The 22,932-nt window shown below is 39.8% G+C and overlaps 1 protein-coding gene across 5 annotated transcripts in view; it reads left to right on the forward strand.

Moving 5' to 3' along the window:
• Positions 1 to 22,932, forward strand: part of ATP10D (ATPase phospholipid transporting 10D (putative)) — a 51,511-nt gene continuing 28,579 nt past the window's right edge. For 3 of the 5 annotated variants that reach the window (XM_027779341.2, XM_055797034.1, XM_055797033.1), the window contains exons 1-6: positions 51 to 821; positions 10,628 to 10,933; positions 11,707 to 11,901; positions 17,274 to 17,478; positions 21,418 to 21,503; positions 22,566 to 22,672. In XM_027779341.2, the coding sequence (XP_027635142.2) occupies positions 10,668 to 10,933; positions 11,707 to 11,901; positions 17,274 to 17,478; positions 21,418 to 21,503; positions 22,566 to 22,672 (859 nt within the window). In that variant the 5' untranslated portion in view covers positions 51 to 821; positions 10,628 to 10,667. Of the gene's footprint in view, positions 822 to 10,627; positions 10,934 to 11,706; positions 11,902 to 17,273; positions 17,479 to 21,417; positions 21,504 to 22,565; positions 22,673 to 22,932 lie in introns of those variants that run through there. The other 2 variants (XM_055797032.1, XM_027779343.2) reach the window with 2 other exon arrangements.

Consider the following 22,932-nt stretch of genomic DNA (forward strand, 5'->3'; position numbering starts at 1 on the left):
CGGGGCGGCCGCGGAGACGGAGCGAGAGCGGCGGGCGCGGGGGGTCGCGGCCATTACGCTGGGATGTGCGCGGTGCCGCCGGTAAGCCCACCGGGCCGGGGGTCAGGCAGGCAGCTTGTCCGCGGGGCTGGGTGCGCGGCTGGCGGTGTGGGAGGACACCGGTGCCGGGCGTGACGGGAGGGAAACGTGGGAGCAGCGGTCGTGGAGCACCCGCAGCGATTCGCGAGGAGGCTGTGGCGGAGCCACCCGCGTCGCCGTGCGGCCGCGGGGACGAGACGGGCCGGCGGGAAAACGTGGCTGCCTGCGGCTGCCGGCTTCCAGGCCTCGCAGGCGGGCTGGGCTCCGCGGGCACCCCCGGGTGCGCCCCGCCGCCTGGGACGCGGGCGAGGCCGCCGCCCCGAAGGGGGGAGCCGCCCTGCGGGCCCCTCGAGGTGCCTCAGCCCCGCCGGCAGCCGGGCAGCGGCGCCCCTCAGCCTGAGGGGAGCGCCGAGCGGCCGTTCCTCGGCGTGAAAAGTCAAGGTCGCCGCAGCCGCCCCGCCCCTCTCCTCCCGGTGGGACTCGGATGCGGAGGGAAGTCCCCTCTTCCTGACCGCGGGTGACATTTCGAAGGCGACAGGGGTCTGGGCCGGGTAGGTGCTGTGGGGGCCGACCCCCCCCGCAAAATCTGGCGGCGGCTTCGCGCCCGCGGGGTGGCTGGAGCTCCGCGGTGCCGCGGCCGTCGCGGCGGCGGGAAGGGGCAGTTCGTGCTGCTGCCGCGTTAAACGTGCCCCGGGCAGCGGGGCGGCCCCGGAGCTGCTGTGGAAGCAGGGAAGAAAGAAAAGGTAATTAAGACCTCGATTGCAGAAACAAAAGCTTTTATTTTAATCGTTAGTGGCGGTGATTGAGGGAAGGGGTGTAAGCTTTTACGTACTTTACAGATTTATGGCAAGGAAGTAGACTTAGGTCCATGTAAATGACGGGGAAATCCCTGAAGCTTCAGAAAGTGAGGAGAGCTGCACAGTGCACAGCGTCGGTTACAGGGTTAAGCCACAATAATAATTACTGGGCTTAGTAACTAAAAAATGTTCACAAGGATGGGAAAGAAAAATCAAAGTTCCTACTTTGCATAGTACAGCAAAGCAGAAGTACAGCTACTGAAGAAAAAATGCTTTTAATATCAAAATTACTTTTATTTTCATACTAAAATAATACTTACAGGGCATTCACGTCTCACCAATGACCACAGTATTGAGAAACCTCTTATTTAAAACCGTGTATCATCACCAAGAGATAACAGAATTGTCGTTATCCCTGTTTTCGTATGTGAGGGGTTGCAGCAGAGATGCACTAAATGGTTTCCCCAAGATCAGAGTGGAATTTAATTCTTCTTTTTTAATCCATTCTTAAAAAAGACTCCTTTGCATGCCCCAAAAGCTGGTCTGAAGCTGTCGTTTTAGACTGAATATTTAGTTATGTCTGTGTGCAGTTACTATTCACAGGAGCAAAATCTAGGACTTAGATGAGGATCATGTTCTTTGTTAACTGCCACTACTGTGGATGATCTGGATTTTAAAGGTAATAGCCACAGCTGATCTTATTTCTAATGTAAACTAGACCAAGATCAGGAATGAGACACCTACATTAGAGTGAGTGTCTGATGTTCCTGTCACACCTCCCTGTGCCAACACGCGTACTTTCACAGCTGTAAGCTGGATCAGGAAAGCCAGTAATGTTATTGTCTTTGAGTTAGTAAAAGGTCTTGCAGCTCAGTGGGTTGAACCAGGTTCAGTAAGTACCAGATAGATCATGAAGGAAGGGGCAGAACCAGGAGCAGGAGGTAGGAGAAGCAAGAGCAACTCCTTTAGTGTTAGCTATCAGTTCAGCTGCTTACTGCTTTAGTATTTTGTTTTGAGGTTACTAGGGTCAGAATTTGAGCATTCATAACTCCCTGCATTTTTTTTTGCAGGCTTCTATATCTTTTGGCTTCATTTTTAATAATAAAACTTCTAAAGGTACACTTTTGTAGTTGAGCCCTGAATTGCTGTAGGATACTTCTCTTTCAGGCATGAAATATGCTCTCAAGAGACATGTTCTGTAGTGTTGCAGAAATTCTTAGTGGCTAAAGTGGATTCACAGGTTATTCCTGTCAAAATATACCCAAGCAGTTGGCAGGTTTTATTGCTCCATGACGAATATCTGATTGTATTCCTGAGGTTACAGAAGAGTCAGTTTTGTCAAAAAATCACTACAGTGTTGGAAAATACGTTCACTGCTGTCTCAAATTCTGTTGAAGAGTGTTATGGCTGATGACCACCTGTATCATACCTGATTGTGGTTTCTCTAATGACTTTTAAAAGCCCTGCCTTGTCCACATAAAGCCAGAACCCATCACTATATACTGATACAGTGTTTTAAATGGATAGAAATACTGGCATACTTTCTGCTGTCACATTAATGAAATGAAAATACATTTATGTATTCCAAGTACAGGGTTGATGCACAATTCCTGTGTTGGACAGTTAATAGTTGGAATCAGTGTCATGAAATACTACATGAGTTCTGCAAGATCTGAGCCTAATTTTAGACCTGAATATAATAGACAGTATGGGAAGAGAAGTAAGAAGATAGTGAATGTGGAGATGAGTAAGAAAGGCAAGGATGGAAGCCCCAATACTAAAATAACTTTAAGTGCCACAAGGGATTTTGTGAGACTGAAACTAAAAAGCTGTGTAGTTTGAGTCTGACCCTTAGAACTGTGTCTCTGAAGGAATCTCCCACTGAAAACCTTAAAATGCCAAGGAAAAATCACAATGCACAGCTTATGTTCTAAACCAGTACTGTCACTTGCAACTGGACTGGGTGAGGAAGATGCTTTACTGTTAGAAAGTAAGAGCTACGCTTATGCACAGCAGCTGTTGCTGAAGCTAATACAAATACCCTGGATCAACACAGTAGCATCGACAATCAAGGTGCTGTCAGCTGTAGTGTTACCATCCTTTTGAAATATGCAAGTATCTCTCATCTGTTGTAGCTGTTATTTCAGCTTCTTAAAAATGAGAAGGCCATATGTAAATTGTTCATATTTAAGATACGCTTTGGTAGTTATTATTGCAGTATGCTTAATCTGTTTGGCTAAAAAACAGTGAAGCTACACTGCTCCAGGCTTTGACCATGAGCTGTCTTAAGTCTGCGCAGTACTTTAAGACCTTTGTGGAAATCTGTACTTTTCTGGCTTAACTGCTGTTAGTTATCTAGATACTCAGGTAGCTCAGGTTATGCCCACGCGTGTATCATCCACATTTCTGGCTTCCAGTGTTGGCAGAGAGTCTTTAAGGTAAGATCAAACCTAGTATATTCATTTAAAGTGAGCTGTGGAGGATTTTTTTTTTATTTGGAGTTGTGCTTTTTTTGTAACCATATGTAAGGTTTCCTTTGTCAGATCCTTTGAAGAACACTAGAGTGTTAAACCTGAAAGCTTCTCTGGGATGTGTTGGGAATTTCTGGACCTCTTGAAGAGCTGGTAATGTAGGTGACTTAGACAACCGGAAGAATAGGACTAAGGATTTTGGGATAAGTACAGTTTCTTGCTGTAACAGGTATTTTCAATATAAATTTCAGTGAGTAAGCTAGACACTGTCTACAGAACAGAGTTTTGGCCCTTTGAAGAAATCCACATAGTTAAAAATCAGCAATGCTGCCAGTATGAATCCATTTCCTTTAAAGTGGTTTACTGTAACTTAGGGAGCATACACTGACTACAGAAATAATCACATCCTTTTACTTCATCATGTGAACACCAGTGTACATCTTTAACATGGCCGACACCATAGTATTACCATGAAATTAATGTGAATTTCACACATCTTGAAGTGTCTGCAGTGGTTAAATGCGGCATCATCATAAGCTAAAGGTGCACTGGTGAGAAAAGACAGTCATAAAAGAGTAAGACTTAACCTGAAAGATTTTAGTTTAGTTTTGAGAGACCAATGTGGCACATGAGAACAGGGTGTAAAGCAGATGTTTGCACAAATCGTAGCTCTCTAGTAGCCTTCAGTTTTATTTTGAAACTGGTTACCTGTAGCAGAAATACATGATTCATCTGAGTTTTAAACCTAAAATTTGGTAGCGTATGGTTCAGTTGTGTCTGTAGGTACAAGATCTGGTTGGCATCCTAAATAACTTTGCCCAAAGTGGAGGAGATTTTCTGCTTTTATGTACTGCTCCCACGCTAGCACATTAACCAGTGGTAGGACTGCATGCATGGTTTGCTATTAAATTATCTTGCAATTGACTTTGTGTCAGGGCTTTGGCACTTCCTGGGGTTTTATGCGTCCTGCTGATGGCTTCGGTTGTGAAGGGCTGCTGATGGCTGGCTTAATGTATTCACAACCAAGAAATTTTCTTTCCAAGATGAGGCGTTTCAAGGCTTGCAGGTTTTCGGTGTTGCCCATGCTAAATCAGGCTGTGTAGGCAGGAGTGCATGACAAAATATTGCCATAGCATTTTACTTTTCCTAGTAACATCTGCCTTCCACTCTAATCCAAGAGTTCTTAGCATCCTCTTTATGAATGTAACTCAGAGTATGTGGTTGCAAATAACCACATATTTTTCTTAGAACTTAAAGTTTTGATTCCTGCAGGTTTTTGGGCCATTTGTCCCATAAATTGGCAGCGCAAGCCTCTTTTCCAGATGTATTTAGCATATTGGGTGTCTCTGTGTATTTCATACTGGCTTGCAAAGACATGTTGCAAACTTGTGAAATTGCATGTTACAGAGAAAGTCGCAAACCTTAGGAGAAAAGAAATATTTGTTCTTCAGAGTGTAAAATAATCTTTAGGTGGTGGCTCCCTTAAGCTTCTCTGTTGTCTAGTAGCTTCTGAGTTTTCAAAGATGATTAGAAGGCATTTTTAACATTCATCCTCTGTACTTCTGACAGTGTACTCCAGTTGTAATGTGGTGATACAACTGTTAGTGAGCCTATGGAGTAACACTTCCTAAGAGGTTTAAATGAGACTGTGTGGATCAGAGATGATCCGCTCACAGCTTTGTACCCTCCACCTGGGTTAGCATTTTTTATCTTCCCTGGTTGCCCCAGAACCTCAGACCTGCAGAACATCCTGAAATAGTCAGATAGGGAGCTAAGAAAAGGGGTGTTGCTGGAGAGATGCATTGTCTGAATTGCTTCCCTTTTAGTTGTTGTACACATTTTTTCAGGTAAGATAATTCAATTTTATTCATCGTGTTTCTGTTTGCCAAGAATTGATTTATTACTTCCTACTGTAAACGGGCTCAGGTGACACAGAAGGTCTACTGCATGTTATGTCCAAAGACTGTGCCTGAGCAGGAACAGGACAGAAACACACACCATACATAAGCATGTGCCAGAGGTCTGAGGAACATTTTTGTGAATATGTCATTTACCAAGTGTATTTAAACAAAGAATTTTCTGGAAGCAGAACAAGGAGTAACCATTTGGAGATCACAGCAAAAGAGGATGTTGTCAGAAGGGAGGAAGTGGTCAAGGGAAGCCAGGGTAAATGGTAGGGCATTTCACACGACATGCGAGCAAATGACCACAACATAATAGTAAGGTGCAGTTCCAGAGCAGTATAAAACGTTGGCTAAATTATCTAAACGTGTTTTGTAAACAGTGTTGAGAAAGAATCTGGTATGGGAGAGGTCACTGACTGCCAGGTGATTTGCCAAAGGCTACCAAATAATGTAACTGGAACTAAGGAATTTTTAGTCTCAATGCCTGCAGGAAAGCTAGGTGCAAAGGCTTGCATGCAGAAATTAAGGTGATACTTCACAGAGTTGGAGGCTGACAGAGTTTACAAGAGATAAAGAAAGACAAGTGATGGGAAAAGAAAACAACTTCTGGGCATGAAATATACATGCAAGAGAATTATACTAGGCTTTATGATAAAAGACCCTTCTTTCAGGGTAGGGAGCATTTTAAAATAGGGATTTTCTCAGCATTACCGCTAGCAGAGAGTTATTAAAGGCTTTTTTATTGTGCTGTAGGTTGGTCAGGCATGGGTAGTGTATGGTGTTGATCTGTCCTGTGGTAAAAACGGCACTGCTGCGGCTTGCTTTTACACAGATTTGACAACCAGCTATTGCAAGTTTACCATATCAAGTCCTTCCAGTTTTCCGTATCTCAGAGTGCTTTATATGAAAAGGAAGGAATCTGAGTATATAAGGGAAGTGAGGTAGGGAAAAAGCAAACTATATGGCTAGTGTCAGATAAGTTCCTTCCTCGTTTTGTCATGTGACACTAGCAAACACTACAAAAACTTGCCTTTTTGTGTGTGAGATGTATCTGGATTATCTCTATATCAGCTGTTGCCATTTAGCAAGATCAAGTAGTGTTCACCTGGCTCTGTAGTATGAAAATGAGAACAGTGTCTGGCTTGTCTGACGCTGTCCTCAAAACTTAGAATATGATCATTTAGGCTTCCTGTTTTCAAATACATGAACATTATTCTTGGGATTTTTAAAATTAAGTTTATTTTTTAAAAACCTTTAAAATTACGGCTTCAGAGTAACTCAGCTTGTGGGTCTTTTGCCAGTGTTGAAAGACACATCTGCCGTTTCATATTACTAGTTCAAATTCACATTAGCTGGAGAACTCAAGAATTTACTATGAAAAATGGCATAACAAGAGAGTCAAATAATGTTTTAAGAGAGGGGATTTTTTACGAAAGCTGTTTAGAAAGTTGATCTTCAGCAACTTCATCCTCTACAATATCATGAAGCTGATAAATCTCCTTTTGACGTCCTTCTGGCTAACCAAAGAAAACTTATTTTAAAATTGAAATGCAAATGATTTAAGAAAAAAAATAGGCATTTGCAAATAGTAGCTCAGTGAAATCCCGGGTGAGTCAGAGGGCATTGTGACAGAGTATGAGATCCAGAAACTCTTTTCCCCAACGTGCTAGTTAATTGACTGATTCACCTTTTTGACCATAGGAGATTACCTGTTGCTTCTCATACAGTGTTTCCAGTGTGGTGTGGTTGCAGTGGCTTTGTGTTAGTTATTTCTTGTCCATTCAGTCGCCTTTAAGTTTTTTTTAAAGGTTGTAACAATAAAATGCTAGGGATATTGGCAGACATATGCAGTGCACAAGACTTAATCTGATGTATCCTGTTTCTTTTTAAGCTCCGCTCCTCTGTAGGAGGATGAGGAAGGGTGGAGCAGAGGTTTTGGAGCTGTGTCAGGAGTCAGGGATGTGTATGTGGTGAGGGGTGACTGCTCTTCGCCACCACTGCATATGCAGTTTAAATGTTTGGCTCCAGATTCAGTGATGAGGAATTCGGTCTTAACATGCTGTCATGTTAAAATGTCCAGTACTCTCCCTGTCATGTGTGTCCCGTCGCTTTTTTTAAAATGCAGTGGACACCAGGTGTCAGATGCTACAAAAGGTAATAAACTATGAAAACCAAAAAGAGTTAGAATTTAAGAGGTTTTAAAATTTGTCAGGTTTTCTCTTACGTTTTTCCTGATTCCCAACTTTCTCTTCCCATCTTTATTTGCATGTTACTGATAATGTAATTCGTAAGCTTTTGAAGTTGATTTAGCTGTATTTTGCCTACAAAATTCTCACTGAGTGAACAGGATCTACCATTTAAAGGCTTTGCATTCCCATTAGTCCTGGGTGTTTGCTTTGAGAAAGAGTTTCTTTTGCTGCTGCTTCTGGTCACAGAAGTCACCAGTATCAGGTGTGTGTTTGATGGTTTTACAAAAAAAGCTGTGATTTTCTTTACGATCTAACCAGCTGTCAAATACCTGGCTCATGGCACATTGAAAAGTTTTATGGTGTTTACGTAAGTTTTCTACAAGGATATTGTACATTGTAACAGTATGTAGAGATATGTCAGATTACTGCACTTGGGCAAAGAATTACTGTTCAAGCAAAACTATAGTTCATTGACACACCTTGTGTGATTCATGCTGAAGATGGAAGCGTGAAAGAAGCTGATAAATTTAACAGGACAAAGAAGAAATCATGTTAAAACTCCAGGACATTGTTAATTGAAGCAGAATTTACTTTAAAAAGGCTCCTCATTGCATGTTTTTGAAACTACTGATTTGTCACAACAGATGCTTAAGGAGGAGAGTTATTTCTTCAAAATGGCCAAGCCTTAAGAATGCCATCCAAAATACAGAAGTTTGGGATTTTTTAAGAACTGAACTGCCAAAACTTGTGATTGCAAAAGAAGAAATTACCTCTTTTCAGCCAGTCAGCTTTTTAAATTCTTTAATTTTCAGTATTTTGTTCTTTGCTTCAGTCCTGACTCATGTAGATGGGTTGGTGTTCATTTGGCTTTTAGGAGCTTTAGGTGTTGACGAGCTCTGCGTAGGCAACTATGGACTCCACTAGCAGCAAATTCTATTCTCTCTAAACATTTTCGAAGACCTGGCTGCCTTCCAAGCTTTAGACTTGTTCTCAGACTCAGTGGGAATGAATTGAAGTGTCTTTCATGTGTAAATAGATTAATACATCTAACTATATGGTAGCCATACCTTAAAAATAGTTGTTGTGAAGTAGCTCCTTCTAGATGTCGGTTTCTATCTCTGGAGGAAAGATGGATGGGGACTAAAATGGGATGTAGTCTCCATGCAGAGAGGAGTCCCTCTGGGGACTGTCCCCAGGCAGTAGGATTAGAGGAAGCAAGGATATGAAGATGCCAGGTTCTGTGAAAATAAGAATATGCCGTGTATTTTGGAGAATCTTTGCAACCTCCTTGTTTCTCTGAGAAGTCCCAGGCATAGCTGCCTTCCTGTGCAGCAGTTGCTTGCCTTTGGTAGTCTCATGGTTACTGGGACTACAGTGTTTAGCGTTTAGAAAAAAAGTAAGTCTCTTTTTCTCAGACTGATCCCTTACGTTGCCTGGGGAAGCACAGTGGAAAGGCCTTGGGAGTAATTCCTGTAGGAAGTGCTGGGGGATGCTGAGAGGAGATGCTATATAGAGGTTGTTTTTCCCTCCTTGTTCCTCTTGTCTATTCACATGCAGATCATGGTTTCTAAAGAGGAACATGTGTTTCATGTATGTGGTAACAGTCTTCCAAGACATTAAGATTGTAATAGTCAATAACTATCCACATCTAATGCTGATAGGACAAAAATGTACCATCTTAATTTGATGAGAGGAAGAGACCGGTTAGACATTAGGAGAAAGCTTTCTAGCTAAAGGGTAGTGGTGGAGTGTGGACCAGGCTTCTTAGGAAGTTTGCAGAATCTTTGTTTTAACAGCAGAATGAGTTGAGGTAGATATATTAAAGCTACCTCATTGTTAGAGGACCTGCTGAGGACACTCTGCCCATGCTTCAAGATTTCTGCAGTTGCAATAGACTAAAGGAAAAACCAAGGAAGATGTGTAAGAGAAGATATGATGGTGTCAAATCAGTAGTTTGGAAAATCACTTTTTAAAGCAACATTTTGGAGGAGTCTGAGCAGCACAGTGGCATTTGTCAATGGCAGAGAAAGATATACCACATAAATAGAAGTCTGAGTTAACTGAAGCCAAAATCAGGGTTAGTTTGATGACTATCTAGGATAGTCTGTAGTAAAGAGATTTCATTTAGAAAGACCCAACAAGTCTAAAAAAAAGCAAGCTTCTAAAGAAGCAGCTTTTGTGTGGGAATTTAGGAAGAGGATTTAGTAACAAATTTTGCTATCATGTATGCAGATATTAAGATACTAGATGGAAGGAAAGTAATCTGCAGAGAAAGTAGCTGTACTGATGACTTGGGTCTCATGCAAGGTACAGTTTTAAACAAATACAAAGATGAGCTGTTCTATGGAAGAAGTAGCACAAGAAATGTAGCAACTATTAATTGTAAAATCTTGTTGTAAATTGTAAAGAAACACATTGTAAAACCCAGCAGTTTTGAGCTTCTATTGAAGTATGATTTGTGTGTGTGAAAGTCCTTTTCTGACTGCATAGAGTGGTTTGATAAAGTGACTATCACCTATACCTGTGAACTTTGACTTTCTTTAGGAAAACAAACTCCTGGGTAGATTGCCAGAGTTTAGCTAAGGTGAATAGAGGAGGAGCATTGGCATGAAGTTTATTCATCCTTTTATCAGCTGGTAAAAGTTCTCAAACCTATTTCTAATCCAATAGGAAGAATATTTTGTTCATGATAGCTACTTAATGCCTTTCACAGGCAGTTCCTAACTTCAGGTCTAAGTCTGTACACAGATGCCTGTTGCTATATTGTTGACTCCTGAGTTCAATAAAGGTTGTTAACCATCAGCAAGGAGTGCAGTGTCTGAGATGCCTTTCAAAATGTTGTTGCCTGCAGAATTAGCAGCTTGTTTGCTTTTTTCACCACACTGTAGCACAACGAACAAGTGGGCAGGCTGCTTATATGAGGTGCTATTATAAAAATACGGTGCATTTCAAACAGAGTAATCAAACTCTAGGATCCTGAAAGGGTGGATGAAATTCAGATAAATTCAACCTTTGAAGCACAGGTTCCTGACCTCACATAACCTATTAACTGTCTGTTTGGTTTTTTTAAATCAAAATATGGAAACGACTTTTTTCCTAGGCTTATTCAGAACTGTAACTGTGACTTTTTCGTTGAAAAGCCTTTACAGAATTATTACATAACTTGCTGTATTTTAACATGTTTCTAGAGAGAGGACACTCCTTGGATTGTAAAGCATTTCTGGTGCAATGGCAGTTCCCATCCGCTGGGCCCGATACCGTTGGCATCAACTGACAGCTACAGAGGACAGAGAAGGTAGCAGCAGCAATTCAAGTAACAGGTGCTATCAATCATCAAAGACAAATGGCAAACATAGGATAGTGATACCCTGTTTGGGACATTTTAAGGAAGAGTATGAAAAAGTATCAAAACTGTACATGAACAACAGAATACGGACTACTAAATACACTTTGTTGAATTTTTTACCACGGAATTTATTTGAGCAATTTCACAGGTAATGAACTCCTTTTTGATTGTGGTAATTCTTCTGAAGTGGAATCCTTTAATGTGTGTGTTACTATATAGATGGGTATTCAAAAATTATTCTACTTCCTGACTTGCCTGTCACGTCTCAAAAGATCTGTGTTGTTTGGCCAAGGTCTCTTGAGTTATCATCAGTGTAGGACTAATTCTTTTCTCCATATCTTACGTAATTTCCACTAATTCTGTTCTATGGATTATTGAAATATTCTTTATTCTTGGAGCACTGCCACACAGCAATCTGCAGTAAGATTTTCAGCTCATTTCCTACAAATGTATTTTTCCCCTTCCCTCATGTTTTTGTCTCTTGCTAATTTTTTTTCATCCTCCTTCTGTTTGGAGGACTGCTGATTTTTAAAGTTATGCAGGGAGGTTGTAGGATGGCTTCCTTTTAAAAACATGCCACTTCTCCCAGGAGATGGTAAAATGAAGTTTAAAAGACCTGGAAATCTGAGAGTGCAAGTTCACCAAAGGCTCACTGGAAAACATGCTTGGAGGACAGGTTTGAAAATACAGGAAAATTCTTGGTCTTTGCATCTTCTGATCATGCATATTAAGTCACTGTGCAGCTAAATAATCTATTGACTGGAGAATTATAACAGTTCTGAATACTTAGTTCTTAAATTGCAGTTGGGGGAAGAAAAGATAAATCACTACTAACTTAAGTGTCTGTATGGCATGGAGTGGGGAAATATCAAGGATGACTCTGCTAGCATGGCTAACTCCTATGTTTTTGCTTTGTTTCAGAGTTGCCAATTTGTATTTCCTATTCCTAGTTGTCCTAAATTGGGTTCCTCTGGTGGAAGCCTTCCAAAAAGAAATTACAATGCTACCTCTAGTAGCGGTTCTGGCAATTATTGCAGTAAAAGATGGTCTGGAGGATTATTCAAAGTACAAAATGGATAAACAGATAAACAACTTACTAACCAAAGTATATAGAAGGTAAGAGACAACAGTCTTTCTGGTTTATTGTTATTTGATTATGAGTATACATAAAAAAGTTGTTGATAAGTCTTTTGGTTTACTTTCTGGATACTCATAGAATCATCAAATAGTTTAAGTTGAAAGGGGTCTCTGGAGGTCAGCTAGTCCAAGCCACTGCTCAAAGCAGGTCTAATTACATCAGGTTGCTCAGGGACTAGTCTGGTTGAGTCTTGATCACGAGTTTTGCTAAATGAGTGTAAAATTTACTGAAAAAAATATTTTTTGGTTGAGGCAAGAGTGTTCATGTATGAGTTTGTACTGTATTAACCAAAGTAACTTGACTAGTTAAGCATTGTTTTACATGGTATTTGTTTTGAAAAGTGTGGTTTTAATTCCTCTGAAATTGCTGTAAGCATCTTGGACATTCAAGGGTTGCTGATTTATCGCTATATAGGTAAAGGTCATTAATGGTACTCACAAAATTACAAACCACATTCAAAGCTCCCTCTTTTCATTAAAGACACACCTTTTCCTAGTGAAGGCAATGCACTGAAAATAAACTTTTCATTCTAAAAACTTAATGTGCTAGCTGGCTATGCCAAACCCTAAACTCTGTACTGTAGACATGACCTTACTCAGCCCATGCAGCAGGTTGCAAACTGGTACTACATAACCATTAAATCTGTGATATTACTCAGATAATGGAATCTCCTGGTTTCTAACATTTGCCATAAGCTATTGGTGTTTAAGAGCTAGCTCATAACCATAGAAAAAGTCTGGAATATAGTTTTGTATCATCAAAGAAAAAAACAAAACAGCTTTTTGTTCTGCAAACACAAATATATATAGCAGCTTTCCCAGAAACGTTCTATTCAACCTATAAAAAATTGGACTTGAAAAACAAGTAAGTAATTGGGCTATTAGGGAGGATAAATTTTTTCTTTGTTTTTCATGTCTGCAGAGAAGGCTCAAGGGAGAAGTTGGATTATTTTTTCTATAAATTGTCATGAATCTTGAAAGAATTCGTTGTCAGAAAGCTGAAACATTCGATATCCATGTTCCTGAAAACTGTCACTTACAGTCTTATCCCTCCCAGTGTCAGTGAAGCAGAATGAATTTCAGATCTGTTCTGGCTTGATTCCTTCCCGTCACCAAAAATGTGCAGTAATTAGTGACCATATTAGTCATCTGCAAATATTCCTTCTTGTGCCCATAAGTATTTAGTTTTTGTAACTTTTTTCTTCTTCTTAGTGTCTTTATTATGAAATATTTTATATAGTGTAATCTGGTTTTAAAATTAAGCTTGGAAGTATGGTTCAGGAGAATTAAATCTTACTGGTACTGATAAAAACAATTGTTTGTTATGTGTGAGCTGATTTATCTTCAATTTCCATTAAACTCATGTTAGGATTCAAAATTTCTTAACATGTTTAACAAGAATCCCTTAGAAATTGTAGTGATTCTTCCAGTGCATGCATTTAATCATTGTAAACATGATGAACAACTAGCTAATGTATACCATTTCCAGTTATTGTCTTACTGTGCTTTTGTTGATCTGGAGAAGTTGTATACATTGTATGTGCTGTCAGTGTAATTTTACTTACATATTAGATACTGGTACCTACATGGCTACTGAGACAAATGCTCAATAAAATGGCCCTTCTTGCTATCTTAATATACCTAAGCAACAGTTGTCATTCTTGAAAGCTGGTAGGCCACCTGTTTGTACTTGAAGATAATTTGTGTAAGTATTTTCAGCAAGACCAGTAATCCTTGCTTCTTGAACTCTTGTGAGGCTTCCTTCTGTGTGAAGTTGTGTTCATAATAGAAATTGGTTTCACTGTGCTCTGGTGTCCGTGACAAAATGTGCCAGTCTGAGTGCCTTGATAAATCTATCTGAGCATCTAGATGCTAGTTTCTGTGCATTTTTGACAAATCTGATGCTCCCACCTTACTTGCTTTTGCTTATAGCAAATGCTTGGCATCCATAGTTTCAGAGTTTTCAACCTGCTACATTTTGGAGTTCTGGAATTTATCCATTTCATAGATCAGTTATTTCTGTCTTGAAAATGTGATAAAATAAGATAATGTTGTTTAAAATGCTGGGGTTTTGCCCTGTCTCATAGTTCCCTTGCGGAGTAATAAAACATTCCATAAACAATAAGATGTGCTAATGTGCATTATAATTTAGTTTGCAGTTGTTGCTTTGATGTTAAATACTTAGTAATCAAGTCCTTGTGCATTTTGAGCAAGTAACCGGTTTGTAGTAGTAGGATCTTATTTAAATAGCCATGAATCACAAACGATGAAGGTACTTCTGTTTGAGCATCTGTTAAAATCTTGTAGTTAGTGTCATTTCAGTAGAACTGTGGTGAAGTGATCATGATGGAAAAATCCATTTATTCCCCCATGACCTACTACTAAAGATAATTAAACTTTTTGTCTGACTTTGCACTTAACTGGATAAAGAATATGTGCATGATCTATCTGCTGCATCAGCAGCAGGATGAATGACTTTGCTGGCTGATATATTTTTCTTCTCTTCTTTCCTCTTCTGCAGACCTCTCAAATACATTTCTGTTTCATTCTAAGCCTTGCATGTAGATGTGTTGTAAGTACTGTTCTTTACAAATACATATTTATGCAAATCATTGTATATATTTGAGATCAAGGTACAATTTGATTCTTTTTTTTCTTTATGGTATTGAGATCTGGAAAGAAGAATCCTTTCTACAAGATTCTTCCATACCTTTAGCTTTCCTTTCCCAGACTCCAGCCTGGCAAAAAGAAAGTGGGACTTGTCCATGGGCATTGAGTAAAAAGAAGCATCATGTACTTTCAGTGCCATGTTTATTAAATACATAGGGATTTAAAAGAGAAATATTTGCCATCTCCTGAGGGCAATCTCAATAATAATCTCAATACTGGCAGCACAGACAAGTAAGTTTTTGTAGTTTTTCATGAAATACATGGTAGTTAGAAAAGACTACACATGCAAGAGTACCATCATTTTTCTCATTTTTTAATCTCTAGAAAGTAATTGCTTCAAGGATAAATGAAAAGATTGCTTTGTCACAACATCTTTTAATTTCCAAATATTTTTGTGGTTTTTCAAATTCCAATTCACTTTGAAAAATTCCTGTACAAGTCAGTGCCAGAAATTGACAACTTCTCATCTCATACTTTTTATTGTGCTACGTTAGTGATGCCATTGCTTTCTTTGCTTGCGCTTATTTTGTCTTGCTTACCTTTCAGTTTCCATCCTTTCTCTAACTTACCTAGATACAGGCTGGCTGTGGAAGTAATTTTCTCCCACCACCCTCCTGAGTTCTCATATCCTTTCCATCGTGTTTGGAGGGTGAGGTAGAACGGTGCTGTTTTGGAGTGACCAGGGTGTTCCGCTTCAGTTGGTGCTGTACCCTGATTGGACTGATTTGGGGCTTCATAGCAGGGTAAATTGGCCTACACAAAAAGTTATGCTGATGTAGTGTTCAGTACATAAGGGGTAGTTCTAAACAAACAAAATCACTAGTTTTCAGCTCACTCAGTCTCCTGAATAATTTACTTTGTCAGCACTTTTGCAGCTATCAAAGCTTAAGTCGTACCTTCAGTAACTGAGTGTCACATACTGTTTCAGCATGTCTTCCTTCCCTTTCCTATTTACTTCAGAAATTTTTCCTTCAACTCTTACTTATTTCCAAGGAACTGTACTGGTATGAAAAATTAATTCCTGCAGTGTTTTTTTTTTTAATCCATCCATCCATCTTGTGATAGATATGGCTGTAGCTTTAATCAAGTTTCACATGCTTTCCATTGTGCCATTTATCCATTTGTGTGGAATACTAGTGGTGAACATCTTAAGGAGAAAACAGATGTGCCTTATATTGCTTTAATTTTACGTCAGCTTTTGTTGCTTCATGGTTTTTTACACTTCGAAAGCAATACAATCACCTCCACCTTATCTTCACTGGAGAAATTCTTGTCAGTGCACTGATTAAATTGTGTGGGCTTTGTGCCTTCTGTTTGTAGACAAGCATTTTCAAAAGGGTGGTGACAAATAATGCAGGTCTGAAAGGCAGGGGTGCAAAGCTTGATGTAGAGAATGTTTTTCTGAGATTTTCTTTGTCATTAAAGTATCTGTTTCTATTTCAGTATTCATGAGAAGCATTTTAGATAGCTAGCGCTCTGATTAAAGCTAGCAGATGAGTGCCAGACTGCACACAATGACCATGTTGCAAAGCTTGTTAGCTTATGTCTGCACTGTAGAAGCTGAGTGCACTTCCCAGCTCCCCAGTGTGAGTGTGCTTCTCAGCCAACTTAGAATGACATCCAGGGAAGGAAGCACAATTTGGAAGACAGCCCTAGCACAGCCCGGACTATACCCCAATCTAGAAGACTGAGAAACAAATAATGTGGAGAGTACGTGCTCCTCTCTTAAAACATAGCTCTAGGTTTAGTCTGTGCAAGGCAGAAAAGCTGGGCAGTCACTGAGGAGAGTAACAGCTCATACAAAAGCGTACTGCATCCAGACCTGTGCAGTGTTCGTAACGGCAACTGTAGGTGTGTTTCATCACCCATGTTGCAGTAGCCTACTACTGTATGCCTCCTGGTAGCTCATCAAGCCCTGTGTGTTGTGCGGTACCTTGCATCCTGTTGACCACTCTAAACCTGATTGTGTTTGCCGTAAACTGCTGTAATTGTATAAAAGGAAGATTCTTCATCTCAGCTGAGGACAGAACAGCAGCTATAAATGGAAAATTCAAAACTGTTCAAACTTATGTATACATGTCAGGCCTGGATATTTCATATTAATAAAGAATTCCAACTCAGTGCTGACAGGCCTAAGCTTTTATTGACTTCCTTGAGTGTTACAGAGTCTTGGTAACTTATGTTCAAAATTAATGGAAAAGATATTTTAAAAGCCTGTAAATACCTGTATTTCTATTGAGATAATCAGTGAGGTGGTTGCTGAATATTCTTTGCTTATTGTTAGATGTCCATCATCTTGAGACACAGACATTTTTGAAAGGCCCTATCAGAAGGGAAGAAGATTTGCTGTTCTTGATTGCGTAATTGCAAGAAAAAGTGGTGTTCGCTTTCTTGGAAAAACTAAAATACAGGAAGCAAGTGGGCTGAATTTTAAATAGAGCTAAAATAATTCTGGGAGGGTGCCTGGAATGTAATTGCCCAAAAAACCCAGGGCTTGGGCCCCAGAGCTGATTCTTTGTAATTATATTCACTTTCAGCTAATAGACTTGCCTCATCAGAGTTTTTTTTAATGACTTGGAAGCATAAATTAACTATTAGAGTAATTTTCTAGTTATAGTGTGTTTCTCTGAGCTTTCAGTTTATGCACTTGTAAAACATTACTGGTTTTGTATGTATTTCAGGAAGGAGAAGAAATACGTAGATGAATGCTGGAAAAATGTCAATGTTGGGGACTTCATCCGGCTTTCACGTAATGAAATCATTCCTGCTGACATGGTGCTGTTATATTCTAGTGACCTGGATGGGATCTGTTACATTGAAACGGCGGGCCTTGATGGAGAAACCAATCTAAAGCAGAGGCAGGTGGTGAGAGGATATTCAGAGCAGGTGATAATTGTGTATTTCTAGTGGTGTATAAGAAAGTTGACATGATAGATGGGTTAACTAAAAAAACCACAAACAACCCAGACCTCTAGATTGCCTAGTTTGTGATAGCCGAGCAATCCTCATCTGAAAACAAAATAATTCAAGCAACAAATTAGAACTACGTTACCTAGTTATTTTGGAGCAAATCTTTGCATGTTCACTTTAACCCAGAGAAACAGATTTGAAGTAATGCGAGCCAGTAAAAGTAACTATGCAGGTAAATGTCAAGAACTCATTTATGGGGTGTATCATGTCATGGGTGAGAAATTGGAATTTTTTTATAAGGGAGTTCTGTGCTGGATAGAGACCTAGAGGGAGGAGCAGATATCTTCTCTCTTTCTCTGTTTTTTCATATTGCAAATGTATTTTTTACCTCCGTACAATACTTAGTATTATACCTAGTAGACAAAACGATGGAGGCTGGCACAAAGAAGGTATCAAAAGAACAAAGAATCCTGGCATTTCCGTAATCTTCAGGGCACCTGGTACTGAGTTCTGCTTCTGAAACACCATGCCGAAAACAACAGGGAGACTTGCGGTCCATAATAACTGTTTAGTCCTGTGGAGACAGTTACCCGAACTGCCTTTGCTTTATCAGCAGTGGTGAGGAAGTGAGGAGGAGTATCTTGCTGTGCATTAAGACTCTTCTGTTACTTAGTATGGTAATACCAAAAGTATGATGTGATGTCCATGAACAAAGCTGTTTCTTATCCCCTTAGTGACATGCATATTTTTTCTTTATTTAATCTCAAAACAATTAAGACAGAATTGTTTGATCTTTCTGTATAATACATACCATTATGCAAGGCAAAATTCAAATGGTTCTACAGGCTTACATCATACTGAGGTGGCCCTGATCTCACAGCAGCTCCTGCTACCAAGGTCTGATTTCAGTCTTACTCAAGAAAAGACTTGTTCTGTTTCCAGAAAACTTGCACCAAAATGCTAGGAAAAGCCATACTGTCCCAAAACAGTGACAGTTCCGTCAACATTCAAGATTGTTCATTTTTGTTGTCAAAACCAAACAAAAAAGTAATTGAAGCGTCGTCTTGTCAGAACTGCATGGTTTCTGAAGGTAGAGCCAAGCTCAACTTCACAGACATCTAGTGCCCTGCCAGCTGAGCTTCATCCAGAGGCTTTGTCCTTAAAAACTCAGGCTGAATAAGACTGGCAGTGCTGTGTAAGAAGCTGACTGCCTGACTTCTCCATTTCTTGAGCTCAAAAGAACAGGAATAAGTTACATCAAATTAAAGAATATCTGAAGACAAGGACTAAAAAGACTTAATCTATCTGCTCGGGTGTCATGTCCTGCTTCTTTGACAGCGAGTAGAAACACAGTGAAGGTTATCATTGGGGCACCTGTTCTTGCACTTGGGATTCCTTTAAGAGAAGTCGAGGCAAAATTAAAAGCACAAAACAGGAGCTGAAACTGTCATAGTTAAATCTATTTTTTGGCAATTTACCATAGCATTTTTTATTTTTTTAATGCTTAAATGACAACAGGAAAGAAATCAGAGGAATAACTCAAGAGTTCTTAGGTAACAGTGGGTAACAATGCACAGAACACAGCGTCTCCAGCCATCTGGGCATTCATAAAGAAATAAACAAAACAGCTGAGAACCTGCTTCCTGAGGATAATAAGCTATTTAGTGAACGAACTGGCATTTCTCTGCTGCTTTCAAGATACTCATATGTTGCTTCCCTTTAAGAAGGGATTAATGTCCTTTTCTTTCCGCACCTCATGTGGTTAGCTGAACCAAGCACAGGTTTACTGGGGTGGAGAAGCTAATATGCCATTAGCATCAAGTCACTGTGAGCAGTGAATATTTCCTATTATGTTGTAAAAGAGGCCACAGGACTGTAGTGGTCAGTTCCTTCTCAGCCTACGTGGTCAGTGACTGAATCCAGTCCTAGCTGCAGCATCCTCAGACCTAGTGGAAAGTGCTATCCTTTTCTTCCGGGCAGCCTAAGAAGCCAAGGTGATGAAAGGAGTTGCTAGCTCTCCTCTTTCACTTCGGCCATGCACCCACTCGGTTTGGTAACACTGCATGGAAACCATATAGTTAGACAGGAACCCAGCAGGGCCAAAGCAGCGGGCATGGCGGTGGGAAGCTGCCTCTCTCCCCATTTCAGTGAGAGTCTGATGCTGCAGGGCCTGCCACTCCCAGCTACCTTACTCAGTTCCCATCTTTATTGTCCCCCTTCTTTAGGGGCATTTACACAAAATCCAAGTAATTTTAATTCTGGCGTAGAAAAAATAGTTTGTGCCAGGAGAAGCAGGAAAGCATCTCAAGAAATAAGGTGCAGAATTTCTACTCCCAGTATTTACTTCGTCAAAGTTAAGATTATAATGAAGAAGTGTAGGTCATAAACTTACAGTCCAGGAAGATCTGAGTGCCCATATCAAGATACCTGCTTTTGCACATTTTGTCACATCTGCTCTATACTGGCAGTGTAGACATAACTTCTGTGCCTACTATAGGTGACACCCCAGGTTTCTGTGGTTGCTATTTCAAGGCATATTGCAAGAAGCTCCTACTAACATCTTCACTGCTATTACAGATTTTTTGACCAAGTCAGATGGTTTGTCCATAAAAAATAAGATGCTTTCACCAGAAATACATATCTGGAGACAGTTTTTACGCTGTAGAAGAAAAGAATCAACTGCTTTGGCTATTTTACTTCCTTTTTGGGGGTAGTTCTTATTCTCTTTATGCTCTTTTTTGCATAATCTCTGTACAGCGTGAAGTGCTTGAAAAGCATGAATCGGTTATACTGTCTAACATTTTACAGAATTTACAGAGACTGAAAGTATCTGTTTAAGACTGTGTTCATATTGACTTCAGGTAAATACAGTGCAACAAATCAATACAGCAAAACCAGCAATTTATTTTTTTTTTAATCAAGCCAACAAATATTATGTTTTCTGAGTTTCAAACTCGTGGTTTAACCTCACAGTTGCTATTCTGCCAGTGTGAAGTTGTGGGGAGTGCAGCCTTCTCAGAGACCTGTAATTATGTAGAAGATGTATTCAATTACACCTGTGAATTGTAGATTTATCCATGGAGTTTGACACTTTAAATTGGTCTTCTTAAAAAAAAAAAAAATTCTTACTATTTTTATTCTAAAGAGCAGAACAAATTACTTTCCAATGAGTTAGTGGAAGGTACTTAGCCTGGAAATGGCTGTGTTACACCAGAGGCTAGCCTCTGTTATGTTAGAGACTAGAGACATATTCATACACCATTAATTGAAACTGAATTGCAAGTGCAATTTCAGGTAATTCCAAAGATAAGACCTTTTGGGTTTTCTTTTACTGCTTGTCAGGTCATTATTAATAAAGGATAATTGTTTAACTTGGCTTTTCTCCTCACTGAAGAGCTCAGCTGCTCTTTATTTGCAACATGAACTGGTCTTTCACAACAGCCCTTTCTTCGGTGCTGGTAAGGCTCAAATATCATTAAAAAGTTCTCCCGCTTTCTTTGTGTTAGTGCAGGTAGCATCCTGGTTGTGGTATAAGGTAGTGCCTTTTTTTTTTTTCCCCTTATTGTGGAAAAAAAACCTGGAAAACCCCAGCTTTTCAGATGTTCTTATTGCTTTTTTTTTCCTCTTCCTCACTCTTCCACCCATTTTCTCCTCTCTGGTGTTCTCAAAGTATCAGCAATTCAACTGGTACTTGCTAAGCTTTGATATTTACTAGGAAGTCCTTCCATGCTCTTTAAGTCTGATTTATGCTGGGTAGCAGCTTATCCACAACACCAGCAACTTACAGTTTCAAAGCTAAACTGTTAGATAGTCATATCTGAAGTTTATGGTGTTCTTAAGTTCCATCTACATTTTGTCTGAAATCTCTGGGTTTGTTGTTTGTTTGTTTGTTTGTTTTTTTTCCTATGGCTTTAGGTCTCTGAAATTGATCCAGAAAAATTTTCCAGTAGAATAGAGTGTGAAAGTCCTAACAATGACCTCAGCCATTTCCGAGGCTTTGTGTAAGTAGGCTTGGTGGCTCTTTATTGTCATTTGCTTTGGTGCTCTTACTAATTTTCAGAAAGCTTGTCATGTTTGCTTTAAAAAATAATGACAATGTGTATAGAAGTCAGTTTGTATCACTACATTCCTGAGTGCGGCCCAACAGAGCTTGAAAAGGGCTTTCTGAGCAGCCGATTGTGAACTGGGAAAGCTCACTAGTACTTCTTATTTTCTATTGAGTATTTTCAGTACCAGTTCAGGCTGCTTTGCAATTGTGTAGTCCATATTTGAAATAGCTGTTTCAAATCTGCATTTGATATCATGTGCTATCTACAGTATTTGGTCTGGACCATGGCCTGATTGGAGAAGCTGCTTTGCTCAGAATTGGAATTTGTTTTGTGTAACCATCATTGACTTGATCAAACTCCTTTTAACAAACATGCCTATCTATGTCTTTTCTTCTTGTGGGTCTATGATTTTCTATAGACAGCAGGAAGGTAAAATACTATTTCATGGAGTGACTGATTTTCAGGTTTTGAGAGTTATGATGTCTATATTCTTCCCTATGGGAACTGACACATTAGAAATATGACAAGAAAAATAAATATATGTCTTATAAATCTTAGCTTCTGAGGAAACACCTTGACAGACAGTGAGCCTACCTACACTGAAAGTATGCCACAGGAGTAACGATGCTCACAGTATATTTAACATGAGATTTTATATTTTGCTCAGATTTTTTTCTGATGTTGGCAATCCAAGTAGAAGTCATAGGGTTTCAGATTTCAATTGTTTGTCTTGAACTCTTTTCAGTAGTGTTGCCTACTTCTCATATTCAAGGTGGCAAATGCTGGGCTTGTAAACACTAGAAAATTTTAATACAGTGCCTACATGCCTGGATTTTCAAAGGTGATCTGTATGCATGCATGTTCCCCCGTTCCTTTGAAAAGTCCCACGTTTCCAGTCAGAACGGCAGTCAATGACTAGCAGCTTCTTTGGGGAATTTTCTCCCTAATAGTTTTGCAAAGTCTGACTGGTAATTGCTGGGGTCCTACAGCTGAAGTAATGTGGTTTATTTTCAGTGAGCATTCAAACAAGGATCGAGTGGGCCTCAGCAAGGAAAACTTACTGCTCCGAGGATGCACAATAAGAAACACAGAAGCTGTTGTAGGCATAGTAGTATATGCAGGTTAGTGAACCACCTTGGCTTTCACAGATTGCCTTGCAAACAGGATAGAGTTATATGCACTAAGAAACAGTATCGTACAAAGAGGAATTAGAAGTGTAAAAGCTTGAATCCAGCAGAAGGCAGCGGTAGCTAGAAATGTTAAAAATGCATGCCTGGATTAGGTTTGTTTCGGTTTTAACAGTGTAAAGAACTGATACATGAGATTCGTGGGAGGCCAGCTCCATTCAGTGTGAATAGGTCCTTGCTCTCAACGGTTGGTT

Source organism: Falco peregrinus, chromosome 2 (genome assembly GCF_023634155.1).
Source record: "Falco peregrinus isolate bFalPer1 chromosome 2, bFalPer1.pri, whole genome shotgun sequence".
In the NCBI taxonomy this organism is placed as follows: domain Eukaryota; kingdom Metazoa; phylum Chordata; class Aves; order Falconiformes; family Falconidae; genus Falco; species Falco peregrinus.